Source organism: Lytechinus variegatus, chromosome 4 (assembly GCF_018143015.1).
Source record: "Lytechinus variegatus isolate NC3 chromosome 4, Lvar_3.0, whole genome shotgun sequence".
NCBI lineage: Eukaryota > Metazoa > Echinodermata > Echinoidea > Temnopleuroida > Toxopneustidae > Lytechinus > Lytechinus variegatus.
This window is the reverse complement of record NC_054743.1, coordinates 49729133-49751199: the sequence shown is the minus strand read 5'-3', so window position 1 is coordinate 49751199 and position 22067 is coordinate 49729133. Positions and strand designations below refer to the sequence as shown.

At 36.2% G+C, this 22067-nt stretch overlaps 1 protein-coding gene across 1 annotated transcript; it reads left to right on the top strand.

Moving 5' to 3' along the window:
- Positions 1-493: 493 nt before the first annotated feature.
- LOC121414237 (sorbitol dehydrogenase-like) lies at positions 494-15695 on the top strand. Its single transcript, XM_041607349.1, has 9 exons — positions 494-580; positions 1029-1062; positions 1906-2070; positions 3061-3220; positions 4214-4332; positions 6314-6379; positions 7675-7850; positions 13175-13296; positions 14308-15695. The coding sequence occupies exons 1-9, from the start codon at positions 521-523 to the stop codon at positions 14459-14461; spliced, it is 1056 nt and encodes a 351-aa protein (XP_041463283.1). The 5' UTR covers positions 494-520; the 3' UTR covers positions 14462-15695.
- Positions 15696-22067: the final 6372 nt, after the last annotated feature.

Here is a 22067-nt window from a genome sequence, read left to right as displayed (position 1 = left end):
ATGATGCTGATGACATTGATGTGCTCAGTGTAGTGGTAGTAGATTCATTGTTAGCTACCAATACCATTTTCACAATTTATACTGTTGAGACTTGAGGATTATTTTCTTGCTAGATTGTAAATGAAGCAGTTCAGTTGTGGTTTTTAATTAAGATTTTTCTCTTTTTATTTACATTGATAATATAAATTTATGAAGCATTTATGAGGCGCTGAGGTCTAGTAAAAATTATCAATAGCGTTTGTATATTACTCCTGGCTTTAGCTCCAACTGCTGAAGCTGCTTGTTTAGTTCAAGAAATTCATTCTGTCAGGTACCCATTCACCAATAATCAGTGCAGCATAGTACATGTACATGTATATATCAATGTCTTGCCAAAGGAAATTATACCATGGCTGGAATTCGAACCCACAAACCCTCTGTTCCAAAAGGAAAGAGTTAGAAACTCCATAACACAATGCTATTGAATATTCATCATTAAATGCTTGTTGTCATTTCCAGGTGAACCTCTAATAGGGCTATCATGGATCTACCCAAAGAAAGTCAATGCGCTGTCCTGTGTGGCATCAAAGACATTAAAATGGTAAACTAGAACATTGGAGATATCTTTTTTTTTCTTTTATTAGTTTGATTTTGTTACCAAATTATTTGTAAAAAATTTTCCTGATTTTTGTACCACTTAAAATCACAGATTTCAGCAGTATTTGCAAAACTTGCTTGTAAATGAAAAGTCATTTAATGAATTGGAATATGCACTTGTAAATCCTTTCCAATCACATAAAAAGAAGATAGCAATACTGATTAAAAGAAGAGTCTCTGGGCATCATTAGACTTGCAGAGAAGACAAAATTCTATGAGATTTTTAAAAATTAATGTGATCATTATTCATTTAGAAAGGACAGAATTCATAGAGATTACTCTATTTTCTACCTCTTTTAAAAATACTTTTATTCATAGTATGTGTGATAGATCTCCCTAGCTATCCCAATATTCATGTCTTACATGTATCTCTGTTTCTCCTTTTTATTTAGGAACAACGACCGGTCCTTGCACCAGGACCAAACGGTAATACTCGTTTTCCTTTGTTTTTCTTCCTTTACACATTTTTAAAGAATTAATTGTCTTGAATAAGTAGGCCTACTTTTCATTTTTTTGTCATTCTATAGTAAAACATAAAGTAAAAAAAAAGATTGTGGCGAACGAGTACTCATAAACATTTGTTTTCCTTTGTTATTCTATAGTATTGGTAACAGTATTCTTTTGAACTTGTGAGTAAGTTTGAATTGTGTTGGAGTACTTAGATTTAAATATTTATTTTCCCTGGTAAAAAACTGAATTGTTCTTAAATTCTGAGGACATGTACTTTTGAATCAGTTTGAATGAGTATTTCTTCAACAATCTGTTGTTCACAGTGTAATATTTTCTTCTTTAGAGTACATTATTAAACAAACTTCACATGTACATGTAATTGTCCGGGTAGTGTTATACCTACCCCAAAAACCTTGCTCATGCCACATAATTTATATCCATTACGTGACATTTTATATTCATTACCATACACATGGTTTACATGTATGTTGTTGTAAAATTAAACAGTGCCAGATGATGTACTATGAATATCTCATTTTCCTCCCAAAATTGATTTCGTGTTTTTAGAATAAGTAGGAATTTAAGTAGAAAAGTCTGGTTATTATTTGTACCCAGATCCTTTTGACATTAATCTTTATTAAGACATCAATGTGGTTTATATTTCAAAATAATGCATTGCCAGATGAAATGTGATCTTAGTTACCTCCAAAAATTGATTTCATATTCTTGGAATAAGAAATTAAAGGACACCATAACTGCTAACTTACACCTACAAGTACAGGCATGTGAATACTATCTTCATTTTCACCCCAATTACAGAGGTTCTTCTTGCTGTCCACTCGGTGGGTATATGCGGATCTGACCTGAAGTACTGGTCACATGGATACTGTGGCCGTTTCAAGCTGACCGATCCCATGGTCATTGGTCACGAGGCAAGTGGCACGGTGGTGGCTCTCGGTCCAGGCGTCAAGCATTTAGACGTAGGTAGGTATTAAATAGGGATGCTGCTTTTCACGAAAAAATTACTTTTTCAGCAGGTATACACAGTAGGCCTATATATACTTGTAAACCAACAGACAAAAAATGCTCAGATAATTGAACAAAACATACACAGATCATGTCCTGCCAAATGATCTTTCTGGAAATTTTATCATTACAGAGTAATAAGTAAATATGAAGAACAGATAAATTATTGAAAAATGCCTGTCCGGTTATAGTGTGGTCCCACACGTTGTTACCTGTGTTAGCTCCACCAGGAACAGCATGTGGTAATGAAATGAATATAATTTCAAGCAAACCTAAATTATTTCAATTAAACTTTGTTATTCTAAGAAAGCATTCTGGCCTGTAGATACATGATAAACACTTCCGAAATGTTTCCAACCTTTTCCTGTCAAGATTAGATTTCCAAAACGAAACTCAAACTAAGCTTTGAAATATTTTTCTGTGTGCGAAAGGCCAATTAAGAACGATCTCTCCAAGACTCCTTTTCTCCCATTCCCCCCTCCCCCGACTATCCTCATGACGAAAAACTTCCCTGTAAGCATGCCGTCATTTTTATTCGCTTACTTTCCTTATTCCGAGGTCGATTTTCTTCGTTCGAAATTGAAAATGGACTAACATTGGGTTACTGAATACAATATGCCTTTGAAAACGTGATGAAATATGGAATACAATAATTTCATTCAGAAGGTCCTACTACAGGCAGAGAAGTCTTACGTAATAGCGCAGCTGTTGTTTATCTTTTCGTCCTTTGCTCAATGCTCATATACTGGCCTGTGGGGTGAAATTGAGACAGTGGGATTACCCCTGGATTACTTGGCCAAGCGCAGTTGATAAGAGCTTGGAAATGAGTTTTAGGAGATCCAAATGGAAAATGGGGTACAACACTGCAGTTCGCAATCCGAACTGCGGTATTGTTTCAAAGGGAAGTTTGACGTAATGCTACCTCTTTCATCCCCTCTCTATTTCTAGGTGACCGTGTAGCGATAGAGCCGGGCGTTCCATGCCGGATGTGTAGTCTGTGTCGGGTGGGGAAGTACAACCTATGTAAGGACGTCCAATTCTGTGCCACGCCCCCCGTTGATGGGAACCTTTCTCAGTACTACCTCCATGCAGCTGATTTCTGTTTCAAGTGAGTATGAGCATTGTGGCCCAGTGGATTAGCCTTCGGACTTTGAAACAGAGGGTCGTGGGTTCGAATCCCAGCCACGGCGTAATTACCTTCGGCAAGAAATTTATCCACATTGTGCTGCGCTTGACTCAAGTGAGGTGAATGGATACCTGCTAGGATTTATTCCTTGAAATGCCACCACTCTGTATGAAAGGCTGCGGGGCTAAAGCCAGGGTAATAATATCCAATTAAGCGCATAGGGACGCATTTGGCAGTGATATGCACTATATAAGCATGTTGGTATTATTATTAGTTTGAGAGGCCTTCTTCCTAATGACACGTCTTTCTATCTGAGCGACGTGAGTTCGATTCCAAGCCATGGCATGTTATTCTTCAGCAAGAAATTTGTCCACATTTTGCTGCACTCAACCCAGGTGAGGTGAATGGGTACCAGGTAGGAATTTATTACTGTAGAGACTTCTGATAAAAAAGTAAGTGTTGAGCGCTATATAAGCAAGTATGATGATTATAATTATGAAGCCAATAAGTGACATCACAAAAGATAGTTACAAAGAAGATAGTATATAGTGCAATGTACTTTTCATCCTAGATAAATTGTAGTCAGGGTTTCAAGTGAGTATAAGCCACTAGGATTTGCATGAGTGCATCAAAAAGTATAAAAAGAAAACAATAATGATAATAGGCACTTTATATAGTGCAATCTATCTAGAAATAATATATTCTGAGGTGCATTGCTATTATTATTATAACTCCAGCTTTTAGCTCGAGCTGCCTTCAGGCACTCGGTGCATTTCAAGAAATTAATCTTTCCGGGTACCCATTCACCTCACCTGGGTTGAGTGCAGCATTATGTGGGACAATTTCAATACTGTGTTGCAGTTGCTTGCAGGTCCCCCCTTAATGGGTGCCTAATGAATTCTCAATAAATTTAAAGTTCAAAATTGATCCCATATTGTCAGCCTTGTCTCAAAACAATATCATTCTCTATTTTAGACTTCCATCCAATGTGAGCTATGAGGAGGGTGCGTTGGTTGAACCCCTTGCAGTGGCACTCTATACCTGTAGCAGAGCAGAAGTGTCCCTTGGATCAAAAGTGCTTATATGTGGAAGCGGTGAGTGTGCTGTCTATAATTACATCCCTTGTGTCAAAGTAGTTGAGTTGTACACATGAAGAAAATGAATACCGTAGTTTTAAGGAAAGGCGTTTATTTGAAACAGTTTTTCCTGCTGTCACAAATACTACTCTTTCTCCCTCTGTGAAAAAGGGAACTCTGCCTTGCCTCTATAACAGCATCGCGCTTAACTCTAATTCTCCCGGGGGGGGCATAATGGCCCCCCTCGACAATTTTCGCGATATATCTGCTGCGCAAAATTTTTTGACCCGCCGCTCACTGACTTTTTACTTTCAAGTCTCGCGCAAATTTTGAGACCAAATTTGTGGTGCCCGGGTATGCGGTTACGACATTACACAACATTGTGTAAGTGCATGTCAGACCAAAAATTGCTCATAAACGTGATTTCATGTACAAAGCCAATGCAAAATTATTTCTAATTATACTGATTTAACTCAATTAATTTTGCCGTGTTTATGGTCAGAATTAAGTCTGGAACGATTTCCATCGAAAAAACAATAAAAAACAAAAACTAGAAAAACAAAGAAATACATAAGAAATTAAAAAACAATAAAAAAAACAAAAAATCGGTCTTGGTGCCAGTTATTTTTCATTCACAATTGTTAGGCATGTTTTAAAGAATATTTTTCATCAAAAACTAGCATCGTAGGAGCTTTATTTAGTGAATCAGAGCAAAAAGTATGATTTCATGAATAAATTAGCATAATTAATATAAAATGAAAATATATGAATTTAGTGAAATTTACCAATACAACTGCGTAGATTACGTCATTCTCTACCATCATGCAAATTTTTGTTGTGATCACGCAATCCGCAGCTGAGATCTTAAGGGGGGGGGCATAATGCCCCCCTTCCGGGAATGATAAGAATCAAAATACGCCGGGAGATTTAGGGTTAAGACTCGTGCACTGCACCTGAAAAAACCTTGCAAACCTTGAAAGCTCATATTGAGTCTTCATTTACGCTCTTAAGTCCTATTCATTATTTGTGCTAACTCTCCAACTTATTATTTTCATTCTTCACCAAAGTCATAGGCTGTCAAGCATTTTATGGCTCTTCCTTGGCTTATGAAGCGTGCAGAATATGAGCCAGCCACACATTAGTTAAAAATTTTGGCAGCTGAAATACTACAGTGAAGGTTTTCATCTATCGTTGAGTTTCTCAAATCATATGCTGATTTGATTTGATTCAAAATTTCTGTCAGAAAAACACAGTTTTTGTAGACTTGAAATGGTCAATCACATTTGTTCAGTTGCAGCATTCACATTTTGTCCTTACCAATAATTACCATTGATTTTCAATCAGTTGCAAATCATTGTCTCACGAGGCCCAGATCGCAGGGTTTATGCTAACCCAGGGAGCTCCCACCCGCTGCAGCGGGCGGGAGGCCAGGGGCTTAACGTGTATTTGACCATACTCACGGGACTAGCGTGATTTATGGTCTAAATATTTCTCCAAATGAATTGTGAAAACAGAAATTATGCACTTACCACGATAGGATGAAGGTCTATCGAGTGGCAGTTTCCTGACATCGAGGCACAGACTGGAACCTCAAAAAAACGAAAGTTCTCTCATTCTACCCCAGTCTCGATCGGCCATTTTGTTATGATTCATAATAAAAATGGCCGATCGAGACTGAGGTAGAAGGCTCCATGGGTTAGGTTTATGCATACTCTTCCTAAGGTTTTTTTTTCATATGTTTAAAACTTACATTATTTCAATTTCATACAACAAATCGCCCCTGATCTCCTGATTTCTTTGGATATTTAAGTATCACCTTTGATAGTATTTATTAGAGTTCTTTGTTTTAGAAAAAAAAATAATTGTGTTTGCACACTTATTTATCTGTTCTCGACTGTGCAACTAGTTGTAAACCATGTAAACTTTGTATTGTTTCTTTTTGTATTGAATATCAATAAATTCCTAATGGAATTTGAACTCTCTTTATCTCTTTATCCAGGTCCAGTGGGTATACTCACAATGCTTACTGCTAAATCAATGGGAGCAAGTCAAGTCATTATAACAGGTAAATATTAATTTATCCAGGGAGGCACTTTCAGTGCTACATGATTAAGGTGCAATTTCGACTTCTGTGATTGGCTAATGCTTAGCGTACTCCTCCTTAGCCCAGTTTCGTTTCACACTGCATCTCTTCAATCGCAATTGTGGTGCTAGCACGGCAATTAGCCAGCTAACCCTGCTTTTTAGGGCCAGATTCTACTGTACTATTTACCGTGCTATTCCACTTTGCTAAACCGTAGTGTGAAAACGAAGTGGGCTAAACTTAACCCTGGGAAATTGGTGGGGCTAAGACCCCTCCCCCCCCTTAGCCCGGGGTTCAGTAAAACATAAGCAGTGTGAAAAGCATATTTAAGGCCTGGTCACACCGCCTGAGTGTTGTTGGAGCGGTCGTGGAGCGGAGAGAAAAAATCACCACTCGCTACCGTTCACCATTATCGATTTCAATTTTTTTTTTTTTCGATTTTGTCCCAAGTTTTGTTAGCAAAATTCGACCCTCTCTTCCTACCGCTCCAACAACGCTTGAGCGGTGTGACCAGGCCTTTAGCCTATATGGCAACGTGGCTAGACCAAAGCTGGGGTAAGACTATGGTACCAAGCATCATGTACAGTAGTGTCTATGCACACAGGTGCAGGAGCTGCAATTTACGAAAGGACCTACCGGAAGTAAGGTACATAAATTATTAGATCAGTTTGGAGTTACTTTATCAGAGCTGCCAAGTAGTACTGATTTTCAGTATTTAGTACTGAAAAATGAGAAGAATACTGATAGTTCATGTAAAATACTGATTTTTAAATTTCAGCTTTACATGTGGTTCTATGGTATTCTTTGAAAATACTGATTTTTCTCACCGAAATACTGATTTATGGGCAGTTTTAGTCAAATGACCTTTCATTTCTTTCATTATGATAGGCATATATCAAAGCAATATATTAATATAAGGATCCCTGACATAGCATGATGCAAAAATTGCATTGACGAGGTGACTAGAATAGCACACCAATGAACACTCTATGAAGTTATTTGTTGCATTTCTACTCTGAAGGCATTTTATTATAACAATGTATATGTGTACTTGGCCAACGGTGAAATACCTGTTGCTAGTTGATGTATTGTCGTATTTTTTGTGGATCTCACAAATTACACAATTCAAAAGACTATATGAATAATTAAGACATCACAGTCACTACTTATCTTATTGAATATTAAACCACCATGTCACTTAAGTACAATGACCTTCTTCTGATCGTGCGCAGATTGGAACTCCGAACTGGCTTATTATTTCATACTATTCAGTACAGATATTGATGATCATAGGCTGAGTGTAGCTAAGCAGTACGGTGCTGATTGCATTCTGAATGTTAAGGGGTTGAGCAGTGAGGAGGCGGCAAAGAAGGTCGTTGACCTCTTAGGAGCCGAGCCACATTGTGGTATGGAATGCTGTGGGTCAGATATAGCTCTACTCTCCTGTATATTAGTAAGTGATATCACTCTCTTAAGATGACCGCACACCTTATGATTGGTCTGCGACTCAGTTTTGGAATAAACGTAGTAGAATTTGATGCTAACATTGAGACTTGGAATATCTTACTGTGTGATGTTCAAAAAGAAAATCATCGTACGAAACCTATATTCAAATCTGTGACTGTGCTATCATCCTTAAAATAAAAGCAAACTTAAAGGTCAAGTCCACCTCAGAAAAATGTTGATTTGAATCAATAGAGAAAAATCAGACAAGTACAATGCTGAAGATTTCATCAAAATCGGATGTGAAATAAGAAAGTTATGACATTTCAAAGTTTCGCTTATTTTTAACAAAATAGTTATATGAACGAGCCAGTTACATCCAAATGAGAGAGTTGATGATGTCACTCACTATTTCTTTTGTTTTTTATTGTTTGAATTATACAGTATTTCAATTTTTACGAATTTGACAATTGGGACCTCCTTGCCTGAAGCACAAAATGTTAAAATAATGGAAGTCCACGTGTTCAGGGAGGAATGAAACTTCATTTCACATGACAATGAAGAGAAAATCAAAATATTTCATATTTCAAACAATAAAAAACAAAAGAAATAGTGAGTGAATGACATCATCGACTCTCTCATTTGGATGTAGCTGGCTTGTTCATATAACTGTTTTTGTGAGATGAAGCGAAACTTTGAAATGTCATAACTTTCTTATTTTACATCCGATTTCGATGAAATGTTCAGTGTTATGCTTGTTGAATTTTTCTCCTTTTATTCAAATCAAGTTTTTATTGGGGTGGACTTGTCCTTTAATATCTAGACGTCATAGCAGTTGTAGGATTGGCTACGATTTGAAACTAATTTGGCCTTTACTCCAAAATAAAGGCTTGCAATCTTTCAAAATGGTTATATTAGTATTCTTTCAATTTGTTTAAACCTCAAATAAAATATGTTCCATTCACATTTTCAGAATATGAGAAAAATGTGATTCGTTTCATAATCGGATCGCAAACAGTCGTAAGGTATGAGGTGGCCTTTACATGCACAAAGTCTTTTTAGGGACTTTTTGCAATCACAACAGGGACAGATTCTACAACATCTATTGTCAAAAGCCCTTCATGACGATGCAGACTTTGTCGAAAATTGGTGGAAAAAAACCCAGCAGTTTTGTTCTAGACTCGATCTTAACAAAAAACATATTTGCAATCTTTTGTTTGCTCAGAATTTTACAACAATCAGCTTACCCAGTTCACCAATGATCAAGAAAAACCTCTCAGCTGTCCATTGCGTTTTAAGGGCAATTACCACAGATTTACTACATGTATGCTGTAGTATCTGTCCCCATCTAGTTTTTTTAGGGACAGAAAGTACCGTTACTATTTACCGTGCTAGGCTGCTAGCCCACTTTGTAAAAACGTAGTGTGAAAACAAAGTGGGCTAAGCCTAGGAAGTAAACAATTCAAATTCTGCATTTGCATTATATGATTCCTGTCTTACCATGGCTCTTTTTCTCATGTTTTTAATAAAGGACAATTCCACCCCCAACAAAAAATTGATTTGAATGAAAAGAGAATAATCAAACAAACACAACACTGAAAATTTTGTCAAAATGGGATGTAAAATAAGAAAGTTCTGACGTTTTAGACTTTCAGTTATACATGTATACACATCCTGGTCACTGCAAATGAGGAGAATGATGACATAATCTACTCACTATGTCTATTTGTATTTTATTATATGAAATTTTTATTTTGTATTTTATTATATGAAATATTCTAATTGTCTCCTCGTTAAGTGAAACAACGACTAATTCCTCCCTGAACATGTGGAATTGGCATTTTTTAATACTACATATATGGTTCAGTCAAGTTGGCTTTGTAAAAAAATGAAGCATTTTTTTTTAATTCAAACAATAAAAAACAAAAGCAGTCGTGAGTGAGGGACATCATCATCTGTCTCATTTGCATGTCACTGTAAGTTGTGCATATCACTGTTTTGTAAAAATTAAGCGAAACTTTGAAATTTCATAACTTTCTTATTTTACATCCGATTTTGAAGAAATTTTCAGCATTGTGCTTGTCTGATTTTTTTCTATTGATTCAAATCAACATTTTTCTGAGGTGGACTTGACCTTTATTGATGAAGAAAACTATTTAAATATAACTATTCCCACTCAGTTATGAATGATTTGGGGGTCAAATGAGCTGACAAATTGAATATGTTGTGTTAAAGATATATTTCCTGATTGGCTATCAATTTTAACTATGGAGAGTCAGTAAAACACTTAATAGACTGAGTTTTAACCCTAAATAGACTGGGCTATTTCGACGCCTAAGAAGACTGGGGGGGGGCTGATTCAGCCCCCCCCTATGATCTCGGCCGTTGATCGCGCGATCGCGACGAAAATTGGCACACGCGTTACCCATGGCATTATCTACAAAACTATAACATCAAATTCTGCAAAAAAATCTCAGTCTCATTAATTATGCTAATTTATGCGTAAAATCATAAGTTTGCTCTAATTAAATAAATAATGCCCCTGAAATGCTAATTTTTGTTTCATATACTCTAGATAGGCATCTGATCAAATTGATTAAAAAAAATTTCAAAATCACATTTATTTTCTTATGTATTCTATTGTTTTCTAAATTTCTTATGTATTTCTTTGTTTTTCGACTTTTTGTTTTTTATTGTTTTTTCGATGGAAATTGTCGGGGACTTTATTTTGACCATAAACAAGATAAAATTAATTGATTTTAAGCAGTAAAAGGAAAAATAATGATACATTTATGAATTTTGGCTAAGAACACTATTTGCATTGGATTTGTACACAAATTCACGTTTTTGAGTAATTTTTGGTCTGCATGCACTTACGAAATGTTGCGTAATTTTGGAACCGCGTACCCGGGGTCACAATTTCAAAAGTCTCAAAAGTTGCGCGAGACTTGAAATTAAAAAGTCAGCGAGCGATGCGGTCAAAAAATTTCGCACGGCAGATTTATCGCGAAAAATGTCGAGGGGGGGCTGAATCAGCCCCCCCCCCAGTCTTTTTAGGGTGAGTTTTAAAGGGATGGCCTGGGCTGAAAGTATTTATAGCTTTAATAACTGAGCAAAATGCCGAAAATTTCATCAAAATCGGATAACAAATATTAAAGTTATTGAAGTTTTAAGTTTAGCAATTTTGTGAAAACAATTGTCATGAATTTTCATTAGGTAGGCTGATGATGTCACATCCCCACTTGTTCTTTTGTCTTTAATGTATTATATGAAATTAGGTTTATTTAATTTTTTCCTCCAAGAACTAGAAAAATTGGAATGACAATAGTGCATGACATATTTATTGCTGCAACTTATTTCATTATAAGGGAGACATATTCACACAAGTATGAAATAATGAAAAAATTCTGATTTTATGTATTAAAAACATAAGAAAACATATCATCAGCCCACCTAATGAATATTCATGACGATTGTTTTCACAAATATTGCAAAACTTTAAACTTCAATAACTTCATTCATTTGTTATTTGATTTTGATGAAATTTCTGCATTTTGCTCAGTGAATTCTACTCTATGCATTAAGATATGAATATTTTCAGCCTGGACCATCCGTTTAAACGAATCAGATTTCAGAATACGGGCATATAATAGATATAGCCTTGATCAGAGAATTAGACCAACTGTTGGGTGCTTCATAAGGTTGTTTGTAAAGTTACGAGAGACTTTACGCACCACTGGAACATGTTCTTAGATCATAACTAAATTACATCAAGGGATATCACATAGAACAAGGATCACCAGTCGTACGTAAAGTCATTCGTTTCTTACGAACAGCTTTATGAAACACCCAACTGGTAGTATAGCAAATAAATACAAATCATTAAAATAATTATAGGGGAATCCAACCAAAATAAAAATTTGTTTTTAGAGGAAAGAGAAAAATCAGACAAGTGGATAGGTGAAAGTTTGAAAAATATCGGACGAACAATATGAAATATTTGTAATCACTATACCATGGATAATTCAAATTGGCCGCATATGTGATGTCACAGTGATGTAAGGCAAGGACTACTCTTCCATGTATTCAGATATGTAAAATGGCTAAAGTGTCATTTTTTCAGAAGTTTTACTTCAAAATATTTTTTTCTTTCATGATGACATAAAACAATACACTACCTGGGTTATATTTAGATTACTGCCCCAGGGGAATGGGTGCTTAACCCTATATAGCCCGGGGGGGCCTAAAAGGCCCCCCTCGACATTTTTCGCGATAATTTCTGAATGCAACGAAATAATACGCTGAAATTTCATGAGTTTTTTCTTTCACATCTCCCGCACATTTTGAGACCCTGTTTGCGAAAATCGGGGGTACACTTGCGGAGATATAGCACATAATCGTGACCAATGTCACCGAAAATGGCAATTTCCATTGACTTTTGTCTGTACAATGTATGGGTTTTACAAGAAGTGTTGTCAGATGAATGTTTTTTTTCTGTTTTTCCTCACATAGCTTTCTTTTGGGCTATCACCAACTATTCTAGATTTTAAAAAACAATAAAAAAATAGAGATTTCAAAACAAAGAAATACATGATAAATTAAAAACAAAGAAATACATAAGAATTTGGAAACACAGAAGGAAAAGGAAACAAGAATATTATTGAGAAAAATTAGCATATGCACATAATTAATTACTAGTATAATCTAATGATTATACAATTTCAATACAGTTGAGTGAGCTGTCTTTTAGATTACATGACTGGCTACTAACATGCTTGATTCCATTGCATTTTCTAAAAAAATTGATGGAAAACTACAAAAAATGAAAATTCCTTGAAAAAATTTGAATATTCGCATAATTAATTAGATAAATAAAAAATGATAATAAATATCACAAATTTGACAACACATTCTTGTAAAATACATGAGACACCCACACACCAAATTTGTTCGCAATCGGTCGATAAACGGCCGAGATCTGAGGGGGGGTCCTAATAGGCCCCCCCCCCGGTCTATGCAATTTCAAAATAGCTCGGGCTATATAGGGTTAATAGAAAGCCACAAATCCCTGATGATTATAAAGTACATGTCCTATGGAAAAGTTGTCCTTGCCTCTTGTCATAATTTACATAGCTAGTTGCCAATTTGAATCTACAAAGTCTTCAGGATTTCAATTTTTAAAGCAGCCATAACTTTCTTATTGCTTGTCCAATTTCTTCCAAACTTTCACCATTTAGATTTATTTTATTTTTCTCCTTTCCTGCACAACAATTTATTACCAAGTTTGAATTTCCCTTTAACAGTACTAACTTTCTCTCTTGTTTATGTTTTAAGGCTTGTCGACCAGGCGGAAACATCCTCTTGGTTGGAAGAGGGTCCTTGGAACCCAAACTTCCTGTCTCACTCATATCCACCAAAGAGTTGACACTGAAAGGAATATTCCGTTATGCAAACATGTAAGTTCTGCCAAGTGTGAGATATGGGCAAAAAAAGTAGCAGTAGAATAGTAGAAGTAGTAGTAGTAGTAGTAGTAGTAGTAGTAGTAGTATAGTAGTAGTAGTAGTAGTAGTAGTAGTAGTAGTAGTAGTAGTAGTAGTAGTAGTAGTAGTAGTAGTAGTAGTAGTAGTAGTAGTAGTAGTAGTAGTAGTAGTAGTAGTAGTAGTAGTAGTAGTAGTAGTAGTAGTAGTAGTAGTAGTAGTAGTAGTAGTAGTAGTAGTAGTAGTAGTAGTAGTAGTAGTAGTAGTAGTAGTAGTAGTAGTAGTAGTAGTAGTAGTAGTAGTAGTAGAAGTAGTAGTAGTGGTACTTGGTAGTAGTAGTAGTAGTAGTCGTAGTAGTCGTAGTAGTAGTTGTAGTAGTAGTAGTAGTAGTAGTAGTAGTAGTAGTAGTAGTAGTAGTAGTAGTAGTAGTAGTAGTAGTAGTAGTAGTAGTAGTAGTAGTAGTAGTAGTAGTAGTAGTAGTAGTGGTAGTAGTAGTAGTAGTAGTGGTAATTTTGATAGTATACTAAGTGTTATAACTATATTAATCAGTAAAAAAAAATCTGTATTCACTTCCAAAAAAAAAAATATACATTGACACTACACCTGTACATGCGATATTGTTTTCTATAACTGCATAACTGCATGTGGAGCGTTGTGGCCCAGTGGATTAGTCTCCGGACTTTGAAACAGAGGGTCGTGGGTTCAAATCCCAGCCATGGCGTAGTTTCCTTCAGCAAGAAATTTATCCACATTGTGCTGCACTCAACCCAGGTGAGGTGAATGGGTACCTGGCAGGAATTTATTCCTTGAAATGCCACCGCGCTGTAAAAGGCTGCGGGGCTAAAGCCAGGGTAATATCCAAGTCCTTTGGAAGCGCATAGAGACGTTATTTATAATGTGTTATGTGCTATACAAGAACTGTCTATTATTATTATTTATTATAATTGATTATCATTATCATGTGAATTATTTCTGATTCTAACATTACAGGTACCCCAAGGCAATCTCCATGCTATCGTCCGGTCAGATGCCAATCAAAGACCTCGTCACCCATCGCTTCCACCTCAACCAAGTAGATGACGCCTTCAACACAGCCATAAGCCGTGAATCTTGTGCCATGAAGGTCATGATACATGTTAGCTAACATCAGAAGTACGCTAAAGTGTGGTTTATCGAGTCACTGGTCAAGTTTCAGATATTTGATTTAGCGCTCAAATGCATTGCTCACATATTCTATATTTTTATACCTCTTTATTTTGCTGATTCCTGATATGGATGAAAAAGAAAAGATAGTATGACATCAATATTTGTTCATTTCAATATAAAATGAATTTAAATCAAAATATACTATTGTACTGGGTGTATTCCATATTGACAGTACTTACATAGAGAAACTGCTTTTCTGTGATAGCTTACAGCGAGTCGAAAACATTATTTGCACCAGCTACATATAGGTGGTTTGAATAAAAATGAATAAAAACTGTTTTCGACTCGCCATAGAACAAATGTGACTGAGCAATGGTACAAACCAAGGCACATTTGTTGGGAACTGTCAGGAATCAACTAGAACTTACCAGCACCATCAGCTGGCTGTTATTTGATAGTGATACGAGTTTTACAAGAATCCTACTAATCCCTCAACTGAAATCAAAATGTTTTCAATTTTAGAATGTGCTACAAAATATTGAAAGGAATTTAGAGCAGTGAGCAGACTCATTTAATATTGATGGAGATTCTCCTCTGGTGGTTTGCCTCCGCAGCGACATGAACATTTGGAATGCTCTCTATTCATTATATAGGATATTCCTATAAAATTGCCTGCTTATTCCATCTCCAGTGTGGTCCAGTGGTTAGAGCATTGGATTCATAATCGCAAGGTTGTGAGTTCGAATCCTCACTCTGCAAAACGCTATCCTGCCATGATCCTACGGGAGTTACCATAGACAGACATAAACAGACAGTGTTACCAGGCAAGTAATTCAGAAAAAAAGGACAGGAAATCAATTCACAAAGAGTATTAAACTGTGTTGATTAAAAACCAAGTTGCCTGCTTCAGACTTCATTTTGAATGAAGCACTAGCGTCCTTTGGCAAGGCGTTTATCTACATTTGCCACTCTCGACCCAGGTGTAGTAAATGGGTACCCGGTAGGAAGGAATTTTTTGAATGCTCGATGCGCCCGATCAGGGTCCTGGTCTAAAATAATGGTTTGAATTTCATGGTCATGCAACATATCGATGGTTGACTTATGCAGAGTTTACTGTATGACCAAAAAAAACTACACATATAGATGAGTAGTAATGATTTTCCATACTGGTATTTAGTACTGAAAAATGTGATGAATACTGATGGTTTCATGCAAAATAGTGATTTATAAATTTCCAGTTTTATGTGTTGTCCTATGGGATTTCTTTGAAAATGCTGATTTCCTCCCCCCCCAAAAAAAAACCAGCTAGATTTTCATATTTTATAATACTGAAATGTTCTTGTTTAGGTTGGCAGTTCTGGGTGTGAAATGTATGCTTTTCCATCATTATGAATAGTCCACTGCAGTTTAACAAGCTTACCATCTCTGTTAACAATGCTCATTATTGTTACATACATGTACCTGCCTCACACGTGTGAAAACAAGTGTTGCACAATTAATGTGTCTAAGGGCCTTTTCACACGTGAATCTTGAATCATCACTGTAATGATTGCAGGCTTTCGTGATTCTAATCATGTTCTGGTTTGGTTTCACACGTGCAAAAAATTGTCAGCCTTATTTTGCACTGGAAGAATCATTGAAATTACGATTTTTTTCTAACCGTGTGAAAGGGCGGTAAATAAAGGTAGACACCACCTGCTCCCACCTCGTTATTGCAACTAAAGAAGACTATTGGGCTATTCTTAGACATAGCTTGTCTTATTAGTCTTGATATTTTTTGTGGTATTTTCCCCATTAAATATGCTTGTATGGTGAGGAAGCACTGTCGTGCATGAAGAAAGAGGTTTGATAGCGACCTATCCCATCGCGTTCATTAGAATACTGCAATATGATCACATTCTAAAATGAATGAATGGATTCGATGCTCAAGTTTCAGCTGTTGAATTCTGTCTGGTGTCAGATGTTAATTAATAGCATTGGAAATTTGAGATGAAAGCTATCTAAATCAGGTTTACGTATTTGTGCACATTCCATTAACTATGCAAAATGTTAAGTTACCTTTGAGATATGAAACACTATACACTTTATGGTTGTAATTGATCCACAACATGAAAATTGTTTGAAGAGACTCGTAGTTTCTGATATACAGTTTAAAGGGGAAGTTCACCCTGACAAAAAGTTTATTGTAAAAATAGCAGAAAAAATAATAAAAAATATTGCCGAAGGCTTGGGAAAAATTCATCAAATAATTGAAAAATTATTAGAATTTCAATTATTTGATTTGTGACGTCATATGCGAGCATCATTCCTACATAGCGAATCGTAAAAAATCAATGAAATGTCATTTTCTCAGAAAATTGAAAATGGTTTTCACTGTAACTTTTGTATATTAATAGACAAATCATTTCATACCCGATCATGAACAGAAAACAAAATTAAGTCATCAGGAACCATACAAAATTTGAAATTCATACCTTTTATATTACATAGCACATGGGGCAGCTGCTCGTTTATGACGTCACAAATCAAAAATTTTGAACTCTAATAACTTTCTTACTCTTTAACGGATTTTCCTCAAACCTTCACCAATATTTTTTACTATTTTTTCTGCTATTTTCACAACAAAGTTTTCTTCAGGGTGAACTTCCCCTTTAAGGCCTGGTCCCACTGGCTGATGGACACAAAACGTATTCATTAAGGACACAGCGGATGAGCAAAATTTCGCGGTGGCTCCATCCATTTTCATCCGCTCCAGACAATGGACAAAATGGGTGAACCATGAAATCACAGTGGACGGATGCGCAATGGATATAGAGCATATGAAACATGTAGTATGAAAAGAGTACGCAATAGATACATAACGTTTTCCAATGGATGTGAAGATTCTTTTCCTCTGCAGTGGGACCAAGCCTTTTGGAACTACAATGAAGGATGCACACTTTAAAAGTAGATCAAGTAGACGCATGAATTTACAGTGTATTTTTCTTTCATATTTTGGAAATTTTGAAGGTTTTCTTTTGGTTGATTTGAAAGATTCATTTTCATTTCATGTGCACATCAGTTTTTTTTTTCTAAAACAACAAAAATCCCAATGCCCATGCAGCATTTACTTATTCAACATGATTCAAACATTGTACTTTCATTTTATACATGTAATTTGTCTTGTCTTATTCTCTAGTAATTACATGTAGAATTCTTCATTCTATGACTAGAACATTATTATTTTCAATGTCTTGAATTGTTGCAATAGATGTATTTTATAATGAGAACAGAAATATTGTAAATATGGATGATTATTTATATGAATCGCCTTTGATAGGTGTTAAACAAGAAAAATTGAAAATAAAGTGAGCTGATTTGAAGTGAACTGCAGACTATTAATTATTTTTGTATGCTTATTTGAATTTATTTGGAAATGGCAAGAAGGTGATCAATGTCTGTCTTATGAAATTATGATCAGTAACACAAAGGTTGTGACAGGAGATAATGAAATGTGAAAAATGAGAAATTAACATTTGATCTTGGTTGGCCATTGATGTCATTTCACAATTGATCGCCTAACCTTTGTGTAACAGACCACAGATATGAGGGAGAAAGAGGTATTTGCTAATCTATTAGAAATTATCTATCTCATTGATATTTATTTCATACCGCTGACGATTCATATACAAAGAATAATTCTTAAATTTTTGTCTTGCCTGCATAGCAGAGCAAGACTTATCGACACCGCTTGTCCCTGATGGCGTTATCAACATTGAAATCCCACCACGGTCTGGCATCCTTTGGCAAGGCGTTAATCCACACTTTGCCACTCTCGACCCAGGTACTAAATGGGTACCCGGTAGGATGTGAAAGTCATTGTAGCTTGTCCAGTACTGTGTGCGCCTCACCGGCGACTGATTGAATCCGATGACCGGGGTAATAATATATCTAAAGCGCTTAGACACGTCATTCCGATGTATTAAGCGCTATATAAAAAAGCGGATTATTATTATTATGAAATAAACCATGGTTAAATTTATGAAATGATGAGTATCTTAAAGTGTATGTCCGGTTCCACAACATTTGCTATGGCGATAATCGCTCCACACGTCATTCCAAACACTAACCGAATGACCAACTTCAACCCTGGGTTAAGCACTATACGCTACCCTGAACCTGATATCAAACCCTATTGCAAAGCTAACCCTACATCTTAGACGAAATAAAGCCCCGGGCAATTGTCGCAGGAGCAAATGTTGTGTGACTGTTATGTGGAGCGTTGTGGCCCAGTGGATTAGTCTTCGGACTTTGAAACAGAGGGTCGTGGGTTCGAATCCAGCCATGGCGTAATTTCCTTCAGCAAGAAACTGATCCACAATGTGCTGCACTCAACCCAGGTGAGGTAAATGGGTACCGGTAGGAAGTAATTCCTTAAGAAGCTGTGTGCGCTATGAACGCCTAGCTTAGCCGGGTAATATAGGAGCGCCTTGAGCACCTAACAAGGTGGATATGAGCGCAATATAAATATCCTATATTATTATTATGTTCTGGAGGGTGGCTACCAAAGAGAATACCTGAGGTTGGTAATCCTTTGGGTGTTCATCGGGGGGGGGGGGGGGGGTACCGGTAGTTACATTTACAAATCTATGCTGTGACTTACATGTAGAAGCAGAACACAGATACAAAAAACTCAGAAGCTCTTGGTCTTGTTACATTCGCAGTGTCACTTGGTGCTTAACGTACTCTTTATTGTACACAAAGCCGATACACAAAACACCAAAAAATATAATATGCACTATAATCAATAGTGTTACTATACATATTTAACACATTTACACTATGCCTACACAACATATATAATAATGACACAATGATCTAAAGAATTAAAATATCTTTGGGAATTCAATGTACATGTTTTAGGGGTTAGGTGCTGGAAAAATTATACAAGGTTCGAACTTGAAGATTGAACGGGAGACAGTAGTTGTGAAATTTGGCTGGGTCTAGATGCATTATAGTTACAGACGAGTAGAATTGCTTAAAATTTGAACAATTAGAATTAACAGATTGTGTTTTTAAAGATACATGTATATAGCCTGCATGTCTTTCACAACATCCCTCTCCCTTTCGAAAAGAAAATACCATCCAAGAAAAAGAGTAGTTTTCCACTCTTAATTTATAAGTGAAATGGTAAAGGAGGACTAGCAATATATCCCTGCACCGATGAGAAAGAGAGAGAACGAGATGTTAAGTAGGCAAGACGAAGGCTCTCTCATATGATTGAGAAGAGAAAAATAATGCTGGGCACTTTTGTACAGTGTACACTTAGTTGTTTTTTTTTTCAATACACAAATATACTTAAAGGCCTGTATAAAAAAGATACAGTAAGAATTCATGGTCGATCTCTCTCTTGTATCCTTCTCTGTTAAGGTAGGAGATCGCTGGTAACATTAGAAAAATGTAGACACTTCCTAAGGGTTGTTAGAGCTGGGAAAGTTGCTGAGGTTTTGGCGGATCGTAAATTTGACTAAATGCCTTGCCATCTTTGCATGATGATGAAACTGCTATCAATTCAAGCATCGATTGCAACTTCTATGTAATGGAGTCTCGGACCAAGCACTGAAGATTATGTGGGAAATGGAGGAAGAATGCCTTATTTTTTTTCTGAAGATTTGATTGGTTGTACATTTACTTATTGTTGTACAGTTCACTGATAACACTGCTATGATAACTAGAGGGGAAGTTCACCCTGAAAAAAGTTTGTTCTCAAGAAAGCAGAACAAAAGATATTGGTGAAGGTTTGAGGAAAATCCATAAAGAAAGTTGGAATTTAAGACATCATAAATGAGCAGCTGCTTCATAAGTTATAGAATGTACAATGCATAAATTATTCACATTTTCATTTTACTAAACTGGTGAAATGATTTGTCTATTGATGTACTGAAAGTACAGTAAAAGCCCTTTTAAATTTTCTGAGAAAATGACATTTCATTGATTTTTTTCAATACAATATGTAGGGAAGCTTCTCTCATATGACGTCACAAGTCAAAGAACCAAAATACAAATTTTTTGAGGGATTTTTCTCAAACATTCGGCAATATTTTAAATTATTTTTTGCTATTTTTACAATAAACTTTTTTTTATCAGGATGACCTTCCCGTTTAATATTATACAGATAGCCCAAAGATGCGTGTGAAAATTAGAGCCAATTCTACAAAATGTCGATGTCACTTCATCGAAATCATGAGGACAAAACTGGGCCTAAAAATATTGGCCGGAATTCACAAAGGTGGATTTGAAAACCCACGGTTGAGACCATGGTTTACGCAGATTTCCTGTCTAAATTACGATTATTTTACCGCGTATTGGGCGCGTGTATAAAAATGTCCAATTCTGATGCGCGCTTTTGTCACATAGCGCCAAATTGACGCCTATTTCCATGGTTAGATGCACTATTTTATTCAGGAGTCCACTGTTTTTATTCATGAGTCCACTCTTCAAACAGTGGACTCATGAATAAAATAGCGTATCTCACCATGGTAGCAGGCGTCAATTCGGCGCTCTGTGACAATAGCGCGCATCAGCATTGGACACTTTTTATACACGCAGCCGATACTCGGTAAAATAAGCGTAATTTGTACAGGAAATCTGCATAAACCATGGATTCAACCGTGAGTTTTCAAAACCACGTTTGTGAATTCAGGCCATAATGTTTCCCTCACAAGCCCCAAAATCAGAAAGTTGGGTCGGTCGGTTTTCTTCTTTTTTTGCAAATTTACTGTCGAGGGCAACATAACTATTTTTAGTTTAGGCTTTATGGTTGGGTGAAGAATGTATATTCCAAGGAAATGTGTGAAACATTTGATATTTTAGTCCCGGGGGGGCCACTTCCATTCACGATTGGATACCATGCGCGACCATGGGGTCTCAAAAAGCACCCTAAACACGTAATTTCCATATTCTGAAAATGCACCCCTTAACAAGTATTGGCGTGTGAAACCCTACCCTTAACAAGTATTGGAAACAAAACGATACTCTTGGCAAATATTCCCTGAAATGAACCCCTAAACAAGCACAGGAATGTTTTATTGTTACGGGTCCTTCGGTCGTCGGCTTTACCTTATTTGGTTTTGTACGACCCCAGCTTCTACACCTCGCGCAAATCGGACTCTAAAACACAAAGTGTTGGAGCAAAAAGGACATCCTTTATAATACATTTTAATTTTGTTTTATCATCCCCCGCAAAGTCGACCCTAAACACGTAATTTTCCGAGTGAAATAGGTACCCTTTTTTCATTATTTTAGTGTTTTTGACACCCTTATCACGTTACGTACGTAACGTGCCCTATCGTGAAAAAGACATCCTTTTTACGTGTTTTTTTGGTCGCGCATGGTATCCACTCATCAATGTAAGTGGCCCCCCCCCCTGGGATTTTAGTAGAAGTTTCACAAATGAATATGCCTTTTGGTGAGTGCTTACATGTACTTTCTCATTCAGACTTATCTTGGCTCTGATTTGACCCTATAAAAAGCATCTTTACAATATCCTCTTGAACAACTCAAAACAAATTAGATAATGTAGCAAATGACCAATTACTATCTACACATATTTTTCTTTTCCAATG